Below are 12,786 nucleotides of genomic sequence, written 5' to 3' on the forward strand. Positions count from 1 at the left end.
CCATTTCCTTTTCTGGAAAGGGAGAAGATAACTCTTGAGTTAGACTCCTCTGAATTTAAATCCACTGAATTGAATCTTCAAGAAAATCCAAACCCTATTACTTTCACAAGTACTTTACCAACAAGGGAAGATCAAACTTCAGACTCGTCCCCATTATTAGGTTTAGTACCCTGCTCTACAGGCAAAATCCTCCAAGGATACATGCAGAATTCATGGTGCCCCAAATTAAGATCCAAATTGATGCCACAAAACCTCTCCCCAGAATCAGTCAACACCCTATGAACAAAGAAGTTTATAGGGCAATAGAGGTACCAGGGAAGATTATAAAGCACAGGCATTTCTTATCCCCTTGCAATCCTAATACCCCTCTCTTACCTGTAAGAAAACCTAGTGGTCAAGGATGGAAATTTGTCCAAAATCTCTGAGCAATAAATAACATCGTTACTCCTCACCATCTTGTCATTCTTAATCCCCAGAGTTACTGGCATCTATCCCTACTGAAAGCAAATTTTTCATCGTAATTGGCCTATGCAGTGCATTCTTTAGCGTTCCAGTTGATAAGGCTAACAAATATCTTTTTGTCTTTACCGAAAAGGACAGTATACCTGGATAGTAATGCCTCAAGATTTTATTGAGAGTCCTTACTTCTCACAAATTTTTGAAGCTGACCTATTTGATACAAAGTTTTGTAGATGCTTTACCTTACTACAATAGATAGATGAATTAGTTCTCTGCTCGCCCTGCTAAGCCTCCTCACAAAAAGACAGTATGCACCTGTTAAAACTCTTAGCAATTAAGGCACACAAAGTCTCAAAGGAAAAGTTGCCATTTGTTCAAACTCGAGTCTGATATTTAGGGTATTTAGTCTCAAAAGAACGGTTACATCTAGATCCTGATAGATTTCATGGCATCTTGAGGTTCCCCAAACGTAAAGCCAAATGTCAATGACAGGTTTTCTTGTGACAGTTGGTGATTTTTGGAACTGGATTCTAAACTTGTCTATAATGGCCCAGCACCTATGTCTTGTTAAAAACCACCAAACCTGACCCCATTATCTGGGGAAACCAAGTTGACATGGCCTTTAAAACTTTGAAGAAAAACTTAGTAAATCTACTCACCCTTGGTCATCCAGGCTATTAGCTACATTTTTTCCTTTTTGTATATAAAAAAGAAGGAAATGCATTCATAATACTTAGCCCAGAACATGGGAGCTAATAACCAACCTTTGAGTTACTGCAGCCAACAATTAGATCCCGTGGCCTGAGGTTACTTATCCCTGATGACTTTGGACTGGCTTTCTAGTTAAGGCCACTGAAGAAACAGTCATGGGGTTCGTCCTTTACCATCTTTGTACCTCCTGCTGTCGAAGCTCTCTTAAGCTCACACTGCACCCAACACCTTTCAGCAAGCCATCTTCTTAGGAAATTCTCTTGTTAACTACACCTCATATCACTCTTATTCATTATAATAATTTCAACAGTGCTACCCTTCTACCTTCTTCCATGAATGAAACCCCGCCCATGCTGTTTGACTTTGATGGACTACCTATGAACTTCTTGTGATAACTTGTAAGAAATCCCCTCAACCAATGTTGACTTCTCATGATTTATTGATGGCTCTCACCTGAAAAATGAAAATGGTCAACATTGTTCTGGATATACAATATCAAATCCTTTTGAAGCCACTGAGGCCGCTCACTTCCTTTTGGCCACATTAACCCAAGAAACTAAATGATATGCTCTTACTCAAGTATATATTCTTGCTAAAGGTAGAACCACAAACATCTATACTGATCGTCAATATGCCTTTGGAGTAGCCCATGATTTTGGAATGCGATGGAAATGAGGTTTCCTTACTTTCAGGGGAGACAAAATTTAAAATGGTCCTTATGCCCAAAATTTATTATATGCTAGGCTTTTGCCAGCAGCTCTAGATATTATTAACGTCTTTAGGCATTCTAAGCCTGACTTCCAGGAAGCCAAAGGAAACCACCTCATTGATGTCTCCACAAAAAAACAAAAACAAAAATAAAAACAAAACATAACAAAAAAACCAACCAACCAACCAAACTAAAAAATGCTGCTTTTTGGGATTCATGGAGCAAACCTGTTATGGTCCAGAAAACGACTCACCCTCAGGCTGGCTAAAGAAAATTAAGCAGCAAAATACAATAATTGGCCCCCGAATAGGAAAAACAAAATTGGAGATCTAAAGGCTGTTGGTATCATGAAGAAAAGGAAGTCTGGTTCAGACCCAACAACAAACTGTTACTGCCAGAAATTTTAAAATTTCCATTTTTAACTACCGTACATGAATTAAATCATTGGCCAACTGTGAAAATAACATTCATGAATCAATACTGTTGGGGAAACATTGGCAACACCACAAAAAGTACCTCTTGCGACTGCTCCACCTGTCCTAAGTTTAACCCAGGGAAGCCTATCCAGATTGCCCCTTAACATTTTAATTTACCCAATGAACCATCTGAGGTTTGGCAAAGATTTCACACAATTGCCCCCATCTCATGGCTGTAATTACATCCTAGTAACGGTTTACATGTTTTCACAATGGACTGAAACTTTCCCATGTAGACAGGTAACGGCCTCTTCTGTACCTGAAGTCCCATTAGAAAAGACTATTCCCACTTGGGGAACATCCCTTGTACTTCACAGAGATTAGGGAACCCCCTGTACTGGTCAAATCCTTCAACAAGCCATTCTGCTTGGCCAGTTCTGTAGCACTTTCACTGTGCTTACTATCCTCAGTCTTCAGGATTGGTTGAATGTACAAATGGGTTTATTAAGACTTAGCTTAATTGACATCTTCCAAGTACTCTGGCCAAAAGCGTTACCATTGGTTCTTCTAAATCTTAGACCAATTACCATTGGGATACATAACCTTTTTTGCCTTTTGAAATAATTACAGGGCGGTTGATACATTTAGGCCTTGCTTATTTTGCCCCCAATAAATAAAGGGAGATATACTTCAATTTTGCAAAGGCCCAATGAAGTCTATAAAAAATTAATCATGCTCTGACAGAACAAACCTTTCCACAGTGCTCCCAGGAGATGAAAACATCAAGCATCACACATAACAGCCTAGAGAGTTCATCTATTGGAAAATACATCTCCAACAAGACTTTCTTCAACCTTGCTGGAAAGGTTCCTCACAGGTGTCCTTAACTAATTCCTGTGCAGCCAAATTCAAGGAATAGACTCCTGGATACAAGTGCCACATCCAAGCAAAGCCCCCAAACTTGAATGGACCCACGCCCCAAGTAGTGACCTAAAACTGAAGATTTATAGTCACTAAAGTATCTGATATCTAAAGTAGACAGCTTACCCAAGATATCTGCACCAGGCCTCTCTCTTCTCACTCTATATTTAGTTGAACCATGTCATGCAGACTTTCAGTTATCCTTTCCCTAGTTTTTCTAACATTATTTCCTTTAGCTTTAAACATCCTTTTACCCCACTTTAAAAGACTCTTTGATTCTGCTAACCTAATTGATTGTTGGATTTGAGCCAGAGCAAATATACTCACGATGAACCTGAATTGTTGGCCCGACCACCATCTTTAGAAGGATGGCAAAACCTAGTTGCTAAGGATATCGGATTTTCCTTTGATACCTGTGAAACCACACATGTCCTCCCTTTCAGAAAACTGGCACCAAATATTAAGGCTTTCCTTCAAGTACTCCCTAATCATAATGGAATACGCCTCACTCAGTCTTGGACGCTTACCCAAAATCATTATGTTCTGAAAACTTAATTAATGATGGGAATGGCAAAACTCTTAGATAGCTCCCACTAAATATTTGTAACTATACTATTTTATATAATCCAGGTGAACATGAATTCACTCCCATAGGAATCTAGAAGACTGTGTCACCTTAATGTATCTTTATAGTGGGGCAATGAAAACTAATAATACTAGAAAATGAGAAGTTGATGTACTCCCACTCATTGGGACTTAACTGGGAATTAACAAAAAAAAAATGTGGGGAATGGAGGAAATTTAATTCAACTTATTTTTCTCCTAGAAATCTTCTGCATCTCTACCAAAATCTTACTTATACTAGAACAGCTCTCTCATTACTTCAGATCTACAAAAATATAAGGTGCTCACGTAGTCATTCCCAATGCTAGTGAATCAGATTATAGTGTGCTCTGAATAAGTGATTATATTTCTGATCATGAGATCCCCTCTTTTATTCCAGCTAAAAATATCTGGGCAAAGAGACCCAACTGTGCCTTAGAAGACACTGGGTATTTCTTTTGATGCGGAAGAAACATGTACCCTACACTTCCCTTGATTGATTGATTGATTGATTGATTGATGTTATTAATAGGTCTAATTTAATGCTAAACTTTAAACTTTCCCTGGAAGCAAAGTTCTCTGAATGCTTCATTCCACTCCCCCAAATTGTTGTATAGAAGAGAAAAACAAGATCTCAAGGAAGAACACAATACTCATCTGAACATTCAGTGTATATAGCTTTAGAACATGAAAAAATTTATGGTTTTTAAAATATGTTATCTCTTGCCTGGCAAAATTTTCTTAGACTACATTACCCAACAGCAACCTGTGACTAAAATTTGTCTTTCTCTCAGACTGGCTTATTTCACTTATTTCACTCTCCAGATCCATCCATGTTTTTGCAAATGGCAAGATTTCATTCTTTTTTAAGTCTGAAATATCCCACTGCCTACACTTCCCTTTAACTGGAAGAGATGTTTGGGGATCATTGGCCTCACTTCTGACCCTGAAATTAGAAAAACTCTTCCTTTTACTGCTTATATACCTAATCTGTGGTCTTCTATCAGTTTAAAAAGACATGTCAGAACTCTGAAGGTTATGATTTTGGATGGCTGGTTACATACAACTCTAGAGTAGATAGGAAGGGTTTGGTGCAGGCTTCCCTCAGAACCTTTTTAGCTTAGGTTGGAGTAGCAGACCTTGAAGAAGCAATTCACAATCTTTCTATAGTTATCTCTACCACTCTCAATGTTTTTATCTGAGCTTTTGAACATCAACAAACCCAAACAGATAGCCTAGCAGAAATAGCCCTACAAAAACTACAGAGCCCTTACCCTCTTCACTGTTCAGCAGAGAGGAACCCGTGCCCTACTTGGAGAAGAACTTTGTTTTTAGGCCAGTAAGTCAGGGAAAATAAACACAAGAACTAAAAATAATGAAGGACAATCTCAACTTGCTAGCAGTAGTTGACCAGGCTCCTGGAACTTGGGACATTTTTGATCAGCTAAATATAGCAGGTGGGGAAGCTGGTCGCGAAGTGCATTTCAGTCAATAGCTATCACTGGGCTTTTGGTCCCTAGATTAAGTTTTTAATTAAACGTCTACTCTTTGGTATCAGTCAAAAAATGCCTTATTCCCAAATGTATGTACAAAATAAAATTCTTTTCCTTTCAAAGACCTTTGCTAGAATTCAACTGACCGTGGGAACTAAATTGTCCTCCATCAGAGGGATATAGCTGAGATTTTTCATTCTCAATGTTCTTGTTGTTCAAGAGAGGCAAGTGAAATTCTGTATCGTCGCCCTCCTCCGTGGGACAAGACCCCTGAGGATGGTCCTCCTCAGCTTAATGGGAGAAGACACCTGTGCACTACTTTCCTAAGCTCCATGGGACGTAGAATACGAGCTATCTAGGAGCCAATTACACTTAAAAAAAAAAAATCTGAATGACATAATTGACCAGAGGTGTTTCCTGAAAAAGATCTTGATCAAAAGGGGGAAGAGGGAAGGAATTTCAGTCTAAAATGGAACCAGAGGACATAAAATAGAAAAATCTCAATCGTGTGTCCTTAGGAAAACAACACTTAAGGACTGAGAGACTGATTTAAATACAGCCTACTCCAAACCTTCAACAGACTCGCCTACAGCTTGCTATAGTTTGTATGCCCTGAGTTGCAATTCCTCTGCTATTCCTGAATACACTCATCTTTTTAACAAGTTTGAGCGTGCCTCAGTTTACCTCTTTGTTTAGGTCAACAGTTGTACTATATTTCTTGTCTAACTCATGGAAAACATGTTGAAATTATGAGTAAAAATCATTCATTTTTAGGGGAAAACATAGTCCTGCCACTTAACCAAAAACATGGAGATGAGACCTGGCATGGTGACGCGTTCGTTCCAATAATGCTGCTGTTTGAACAAGGACAGAAAATAAGCACAACAAGCTGTTGTAATAAGAAGAAAAATTAATCCCCGGAATCATTTTGTGACTAGCAAGTTTAGGAACCTTTAACCAGCTCTGTCATTCTGAGGGTTACTCATAACTCAAGCAGGTCATTTGAGAACCCATATTCTTGTGGGAGAAAAGGTGGTCCTGGCGATAGGTAGGAATACCAACTGCTTACCCCATTCTAAAAGTGCCATGTAGAGGGGCGCCTGGGTGGCGCAGTCGGTTAAGCGTCCGACTTCAGCCAGGTCACGATCTCACAGTCCGTGAGTTCGAGCCCCGTGTCAGGCTCTGGGCTGATGGCTCGGAGCCTGGAGCCTGTTTCTGATTCTGTGTCTCCCTCTCTCTCTGCCCCACCCCCGTTCATGCTCTGTCTCTCTCTGTCCCAAAAATAAATAAACGTTGAAAAAAAAATTAAAAAAAAAAATAAAAGTGCCATGTAGGGATGTAGCAATTATTTGATACAAAAAGAAAATTTTAATTTAATTTCATATTGAGATTTATTTGGTCATTTCAAAATATTTCTCGACCCAGCAAAGGAAATATCAACCTTTGGGTTGGCAATCAGCATTCTGAATTGAAGTCGACTGAGTAGAAAATAGGAACCTAACGTATATATTGTATTATGAAATGATAAACAGATTCCTACTTACTAAAATATCCGGTACGTTCTGGGTGAGCCATAATGGTTGATACCAAGACCCCATCTACCAGTTAAAATAAACTGCAATCATCCATTTATTAACTCAGTAGGCAATTATTGAGCACCTCTATGTGCCGAGAATTGTTTCATGCCAGGGTTTCATGGAAATACTAGTGAATAAGGCAAAGATGAATCACCACCTTCCTAAGTGTGAGACAGGGAATAAACAGGTAAAAATAGATGAACAAGGAATAGAAAATAGTGGCAAAAGCCGGGATAAAAATGGAACAAAGGATGAGATAGAGAGTGAATGTGAGATGTAGGCAAAAAACCCACTTTTGATGGGATGGTCTTAGAAGAGCTCTTGGAGAACTTGACATTTAAGCTGTGGCAGTCATGGAAAGGTCTCGGCAAAAAGCATTCTAAGCTGAAGGAGAAGCAAATGCAAAGACCCAGAATCAATTCGGTGTGCTGGGGAGACAGAATGAAAGCCAGTGAGCGAGCGTGTGGGAAAAACGGGGTGAGCAAGAGTGGTTCATGCGCTGCCTCAAGCCTTAGTGAGGAGCTGGGATGTCACTTTAAAGGTATTGGGGTGCTACTGGAATTCTTAAACAGGAAAGCAATGTTATCCACATTATATATAATATAATATAATATAATATAATATAATATAATATAATATAACATATATACAATATATGTTGTTTTTTGTTTTAAGAAGGCTCCACACCTACCACAGAACCCCATGTGAGATGTGCACTCATGACCTTGAGATCAAGACCTGAGCTGAGACCGAGAGTCTGACACTTTACTAAGTCACCCACGTGCCCTAGGTCCAATTTATATTTTAAAAAACTTGCTCTAGCTGGTGTGTGGTGGGCATATTATTGTGAGGCAAGAGGGGAGGCAGGGTCACCAGTTGGGTTGACACTGTGGTCATCCTATAAGAGATGCTGGTTCCTTGAACTAGAAAGTAGCCATGAGGAAGGAAAGAAGTAAGCCTCAAAATCCTGTAGTTCTTTTTATTTTATTTTATTTTTTTAACATTTATTTATTTTTGAGAGACAGAGCATAAGAGGCAGAGGGGCAGAGAGAGAGGGAGACGCACAATCCAAAGCAGGCTCCAGGCTCTGAGCAGTCAGCACAGAGCCTGACATGGGGCTCGAACCCACGAACCGTGAAATCATGACCTGGGCCGAAGTCTGATGCTCAACCAACTGAACCACCCAGGCACCCTAAGATCTTGTAGTTCTTATGTTAAGTTTGTATGGCACTATTCTGATACTATCTGTTGACTTTTTGCCTCTTCTGGTAGACTATCCTATATTTTAACTGCTACCATTTATAAAGTGTCCCATGTTGCTCTGGGCTTTATACACATTGAATCCTTAGAACAATTTCATCCCAAGCTCATGGGTGAGGAGGTTCACTAACTCCCCAAGGCCACAAAACTGGTGAAGGTCATAGTAAGATTTACCTCGGTCTGTCTGATTCTGAGCAAGGCACAACTCAGCCAATACACTATAGTGTCTTAATTTAACCTATGCTAGCGGCAGAGTTAGCCCAGGGAAATTAGGGCACAACTGGGTTTCTTCAATGGTTCTTAGAAGGAGAAGGGCAGTAAAACTACCAGGAAGGGAAGCCCTAGTTTCAAGTGCCGATTCCTGGGCCCTGTCCTGAGAATGCAGAATTAGAATCTCTAGGTTTGGGGCTTGGGGATGTGAATTTGAAAAATGCTCCCAAGGGACACTTACTCAAATCTGTGAATGCTGCAGAGTATTTGTTGACTGGATAACCCCTGATCCAGAGAAAATAGAGACCCACTTTGGATGGGTCCAAGCAGAGTTTCAGCTATCCCCCTCAAATCCACTTGGAATTCATAGTGTGACTAATATATTGTTAATGATATGATACACTCCGGCCTTCTGGAAGCTTTCTATTTTTTTTTTAAATTTTTTTTTCAACGTTTTTTATTTATTTTTGGGACAGAGAGAGACAGAGCATGAACGGGGGAGGGGCAGAAAGAGAGGGAGACACAGAATCGGAAACAGGCTCCAGGCTCCGAGCCATCAGCCCACAGCCTGACGCGGGGCTCGAACTCACGGACCGCGAGATCGTGACCTGGCTGAAGTCGGACGCTTAACCGACTGCGCCACCCAGGCGCCCCAAGGAAGCTTTCTATTTTAAATAATTACTCTTGATGATGAGGTACTAAGTTCAGTTGTCTCCCAAGCTGAGGAATCATAAGCCACTCACCTGGTAAGCATCATATACTTTAAAGGCAAAACAATCTTTCTTAAAAAATTATTTTGAGCTTTCAGCTTTTTCAGGAAACACAAAGGAGTCAGTCCTTACTCCTAAAACCAACCTACCTATGAGACAGGTTGTACACAGTACGTAGGGCCCACAAGACTTTTAGGAGCTTGCAAAAATGTTTTCACTTTTTTTTTTTAAACCAGAAGATGAACATGAACATATTCTGGCCTAGATTATATTCAATTTTTACCAATGCAGTTGTAAAATATAACTTCTAATTAATTTTTTTTTTTAAATCAAGGAACGTCCCCTTAATACAACAGTGCCTAGGGCATGCAGAAGTCATAATGTGACCCTACTCACTCACAGCGCTGGGCCCAGGTGATAGACACCTTACCTGGCATGCATTGTATAGGAGCTGATGTTCAAACTTCTTGATCCCAAGAATGTTCTGGAACATCTCGTAGAGTTGCTCCTTGCTCAAAATCAGCTCAGAGGCTGCGCTGGCTGTCATCCGGGCCTGCTGCTTCCTGGGGTCCTCTTCCCCACGGTAGATGGCATCAAACTTGGCCATCCAGGAGCTCAGCACGGTCTCCTTGCTGAGGCCATCTATCTCGGGCAGGCTGCGCACCCTTTTCTCAATGTGCTTCTTGAAGACCTCCCTGGAGTCATTGGCGGAGCAGCCCCCGCTCTGGACCATGCGGGCCACACGGTCGCTCTTCAGGAACACCTAAGCAGGAACAGGGACAAGAAAGATATCAGGGACTCAGTCTCCTGGGGCTGACTGCCATCCTGGGTACCACAGAAGGGACCAGCGTGGGCTGTATCCTGCCCCGCTACCTCCTAGTTGGGTGAACTCAGAGAAGTCACTTCTGTGTTTTGTTTTTGTGGCCAAATCTAGAAAACACAAATAACAAGAGTACTTACCAGGTTGTTAAAGGGATTAAACGGGACAGTAATATCACGAGAGGCGGGATACCGTACACGGACTCCACACTCAAACAGCCTGGGTCCTTTCTCTGCCACTTAATGGCTGCGTTCCTCTCGTCAAGTTAACCTCTTTGTACCTCAGTTTTTTTCATCTATAAAATGGGATAATAGTAGTCTACCTCATAGGTATTTTGGGGGGTTTATTTATTTATTTTGAGAGAGAGAGAGAAAGAGAGAGAAAGAACACAAGCAGGGGAGGGGCAGAGACAGAGGGAGAGAAATAGAATCCCAAGCAGACTCTGCACTGTTCAAGGTTAAGCCCAATGCGGGGCTTGACCTCATGAACCATGAGATCCCGACCTGAGCCGCAACGGAGAGTCAGGCACTTAACTGAGTCACCCAGGTGTCCCTGCATCATAGGTATTTTGAAGTGAGGATTAAACGGATTAATATATGATAACCACTTTAAAAAGTGGACCAGAGTAATGCCAGATGGCTTGTTATTATGGTTATTTATTTATTTCTTTACTTTTTAAATTGAACTACAGTCAACACATGATGTTACATTAGTTTCAGGCACATAACATACTGATTTGACAAGTTTCTACGTTATGCTATGCTTACCACCACGTGGCTACCATCTGTCAGCATAAACCCTGCTACCACACCACTGACTATACTCCCTATGTTCCGCTTTTTATCCTCGGACTTACCTCCTAACCGGAAGCTTGTATCTCCCACTCCCCTTCGTCCATTTTGCCCATGCGGCCCCCTCCCTCCCCTCTGGCAGCCATCGGTTTGCTCTCGGTCTGTATGGGTCTGTTTCTAACTTTTTGTTTATTTATCCATTTGTTTGGGTTTTTAGACTTCGCATATCAGTGAAATCAGACAGTATTTGTCATGTTCTTTTTTTTTTTTTGTTAATTTTTTTTAAACACTTATTTATTTTTGAGACAGAGAGAGACAGAGCATGAACAGGGGAGGGTCACAGAGAGGGAGACACAGAATCTGAAACAGGCTCCAGGCTCTGAGCGGTCAGCACAGAGCCCGACGCGGGTCTCGAACTGATGGACCGCGAGATCATGACCTGAGCCGAAGTCGGACGCTTAACCGACTGAGCCACCCAGGCGCCCCAGTATTTGTCATGTTCTTTTGCACTGAATTCACTTAGCAATAATACCCTCCGTGGTGCAGCCAACGGCAAGGCCTCATTCTTTTTAGGGCGGAGTAATGTTCTCCTGTGTCCGTGTGTATATCCACACAAGTACCACGTTTGCTATCCATTCATTTATGGACGGACACTAGGTTGCTTCCGTACCTTAGCTGCTGTACCTAACGCTGCGCTGAACACAGGGGTGCATAGATCTTTTCCCATTAGGATTTTGTCTTCTTCCGGTAAATACCCAGGAGTGGAATTGCTGGATCGTGTGGCAATTCTGTTTTTCATTTGAACCCCCACCCTGTTTTCCAGAGCGGCCGCACCCATGTGCATTCCCGCCAACAGTGCATGAGCTTTCCTCCTTCTCCACATCCTCACCAACTCTCGCAAGCCAGGGTGTCTCCGAGCGCTCAAGCCGAGGTGAGGTTCTGGGTGGAGAGCCCAGAGGCACTCCATGCAGGGCGTGACCTGGAGTCGGGGCCGGAAACAAGAAGGGCGTTTCCCAGGGCATTCTGCATGGGAAGGGGCGGGGGACTAGCGGGGGAGGGGGAGCTGGGGCTGAAGCAGGTGTGGGCCACGAGGTCGCGGATGACTGTGCAGGGGGTGCCCTAGCTCGAACTGCCCAAGGCCAAAGGGGTGTCGACTCGATGTGTTCTTGTGGGCTCTGGACCTGGGTCACCTTGTTGCAGCGGCTAGAGCTACAGTCAGCTCTGACCAGAGGTGTCCTGGTGCGCCCAGGGCTGGGGCTGGCTTGCCGGGAAGGGTGGTGCTGGGGTGGGCTAGGCGCCCCCCCCCCCCCCCCCCCGCCCCCAGGGCTTGCTGAGGCGGCAGGCAGGGTCTGCTGTCCAGACCCTGCTCCTGTCACATGGAGGGAGTATAAACTGTGCTGTGCACCAGCCTCTCTGACCCCGAGAGAATTCCAGCAGCTCCCCTGCCAGCTGGCTGCTGCGTTCTAGGGTTGGTCCCTTTGTATTATTCTACTTGCTCATTTTTTTTGTTTGTTTTTTTCCTCGTTGCTCTTTTTTTTTTTTCCAACGTTTTTTATTTATTTTTGGGATAGAGAGAGACAGAGCATGAACGGGCGAGGGGCAGAGAGAGAGGGAGACACAGAATCGGAAACAGGCTCCAGGCTCTGAGCCATCAGCCCAGAGCCCAACGCGGGGCTCGAACTCACGGACCGCGAGATCGTGACCTGGCTGAAGTCGGACGCTTAACCGACTGCGCCACCCAGGCGCCCCAGCCTCCTTGCTCTTTTAAATTGCAGCTTTTTTTCTGCGCCACCGGGATCTGCTCCGAGTCCCTGAGGACTATCCTTTCCTACAGCAATTGGGAACTTTGGGGGTGTGGGTCCCCTTCATTACCCTGTCCCCGTCTCTTACTGTTCTCTGTGTGCTCTCTTCGGCTTTTGTTGGGCAGAAGCTATTCAGTCAGCCTTCAGTTCTTCTTCAGGAGGAAATGCTCCACGGATAGGTGCAGATGTGGGTTGTCTCCATGGAGGAGGTGAGTTCAGGGTCTTCCCACGTCACCACCGTGGATGGGAACCCCACCATGGTTGTGGTTATTACATACAAAGTACCCGGCACGATGTCTGACCC

General features: G+C 42.9%; 1 protein-coding gene across 28 annotated transcripts in view; it reads right to left on the reverse strand.

Moving 5' to 3' along the window:
- The window catches only part of CADPS (calcium dependent secretion activator), a 478,503-nt gene that overhangs the window by 347,811 nt on the left and 117,906 nt on the right, over positions 1–12,786 (reverse strand). For all 28 annotated transcript variants that reach the window (XM_045051795.1, XM_045051797.1, XM_045051798.1 and 25 more), the window contains exon 3: positions 9,500–9,832. In XM_045051795.1, the coding sequence (XP_044907730.1) occupies positions 9,500–9,832 (333 nt within the window). The remainder of the gene's footprint in view (positions 1–9,499; positions 9,833–12,786) is intronic.

This window comes from Felis catus, chromosome A2 (genome assembly GCF_018350175.1).
Source record: "Felis catus isolate Fca126 chromosome A2, F.catus_Fca126_mat1.0, whole genome shotgun sequence".
Classification (NCBI taxonomy): Eukaryota; Metazoa; Chordata; class Mammalia; order Carnivora; family Felidae; genus Felis; species Felis catus.